Source organism: Emiliania huxleyi (genome assembly GCF_000372725.1).
Source record: "Emiliania huxleyi CCMP1516 chromosome Unknown EMIHUscaffold_13, whole genome shotgun sequence".
Lineage (NCBI taxonomy): Eukaryota > Haptophyta > Isochrysidales > Noelaerhabdaceae > Emiliania > Emiliania huxleyi.
This window is the reverse complement of record NW_005201287.1, coordinates 482,365-484,135: the sequence shown is the minus strand read 5'-3', so window position 1 is coordinate 484,135 and position 1,771 is coordinate 482,365. Positions and strand designations below refer to the sequence as shown.

The 1,771-nt window shown below is 69.5% G+C and overlaps 1 protein-coding gene across 1 annotated transcript; it reads right to left on the bottom strand.

The window, feature by feature from the left end:
- Positions 1-662: 662 nt before the first annotated feature.
- Positions 663-1,034, bottom strand: EMIHUDRAFT_201011 (hypothetical protein; the record flags this gene model as incomplete). The annotated part of the gene is made up of 2 exons (XM_005789161.1): positions 663-814; positions 902-1,034. 2 exons carry the CDS (start codon positions 1,032-1,034, stop codon positions 663-665), a joined length of 285 nt encoding a protein of 94 aa, XP_005789218.1.
- Positions 1,035-1,771: the final 737 nt, after the last annotated feature.

Genomic DNA, 1,771 nt, shown 5'->3' with positions numbered 1-1,771 from the left:
GCCAATGTCGCGGCCACGGCCGGCGCGCTCCGCACTGTCGCCGTGGGTGCCTTCCCTCCTGTGCGGAGCGCTGCAGCCTTCCGAATCGCGGCTTCAGCATCAGCCGCTGGCGACAATGATGGTGCAGCTGGTAGTGCAGAAGGCCCGGGTGAGCATGCAGGATCGCCCACGATGAAGCGTCTCAAGGCGGCACTCGCGAGCTGCGACCCAACGGACTGGGAGACGCGCGATGAGCTGTACGATCGGATAGATCGCCAACGAATCTTGGAGCAGCCAGCGCCGTTGGCTGCCGAGGCCGACACTGTGATTGCTCGGATTGCGGATATAGTCGGCGGCGGGTTCCCGATCGCCGACCCGACCAAGACGACTAGCGAACAATGACCCGGGAGGCAGCGCTGTGACGGGAAAAAAAGGGGTGATTGTGTCTGCACACTGCAATGAGAATGTCCAGTGTGCAGTGACCAGTGTGCAGTGTTCTTGCATCTTGGGTGCATCCTTCCATAATTAGGAGCAAAACGCGCTCAATAAAAAGCCCTCACCAAACCCTCAGTGACGCGCCACATCCACTCTCAAGCCCCCGCGCCCCGCCGCCTGTGGGCTCTCTGGTCGTGTGGCGCAAGTGGCGGCTCTTGGCCTCGGCGTGCCGACAAGCGGCGTATGTGTCAGTCCCCAAAGCCCGGCGAGCGGTGCCGCGGCGACGCTGGCCCGCCGACGGAGGCGAAGGACTGCGCGCTGGGGTGGTCCTTGCGCGGGTTGATCAGGCTCGCCTCGCGCCTCGCAGCGCGGGCGGCCACCGCCTCGGCGCTGAGCGGCCCTTGCCCCGCGAACACCGCACCCAGCACGACCGCCGCCTATTGACCAACCGTTCATGAATGAGACAAGTCTAGTAGGAGAACAGCACCCGGCATCACCGCCGCCGTGGTTGCGACGACCGCCAGCGTGTAGAGCAGCCACCACCAAAAGTGGGAGCCCCGTGACCCGTCGGAGTCGCCCCTCCCTCCTCCGACGACGCCACGCTCCGCGGCGGCGTCCATGTCCCGCGGCGGCGGCGGCGGCGGCGGCGGCGACGTAGGCACGCCCCGCGCCGCCGCGGGCGGGTCGTGCCGCTGCGACTGCCCTCGCGCAGCGGCCGGCCCCGCGGGCGCACGGGCGAGGTGCGAGAAGGTTGCGGCGGCGGGGCGGGCGAGGCGGCTCGACGCGAAGAGGTACGAGCTTGGCGTGCCGTCCTCCGAGAGAGCGAGCGCCCTTTCGTCGGCGCGCACCATTGCGCAGCTGCCGTCTGCGAGGCCGGGCTGATGGACCTAAGGAGCAAGGGACGGACGCATGAGTTGCACTGCGCCGGCTGCCGTTCGCGAGGCCGGGCGGCTCCTCGCCCTCCGCACAGACGCGCCCCCCGGAGGCCAAGCGGAAAGGGAAAGCCACCCCTCCGGCAGAGACGAGGGGAGCATCCGCCGCCCGACCTGAAGGAGAGAAAGGAAGCAGCCTGAGCTCGTTGTTAGGAAGGGGGGAGGGGGGGGGAGAGCCCCGCCGCCCCACCGCGTCGAAAGCAGCGCCACACACAAGTGTCTCCGCCCCGGCAACCAGCTGCAGCGCGCCGCCAACCTCCTGCCCGCCGGTCGCGGGTGCGCGCGTCGCCCTCGCCGCTGCGGCGGCGATCGCGGTCGCGCCCGTGTCGGTGGTGACGTCGCCGTGGAGGGCGGCGTACGCCTCTTTAGTCAGCGGCGGCGGAGCCGTCGGAGCGAGGAGGCGGACCTGGGCGATTGGAGCGACC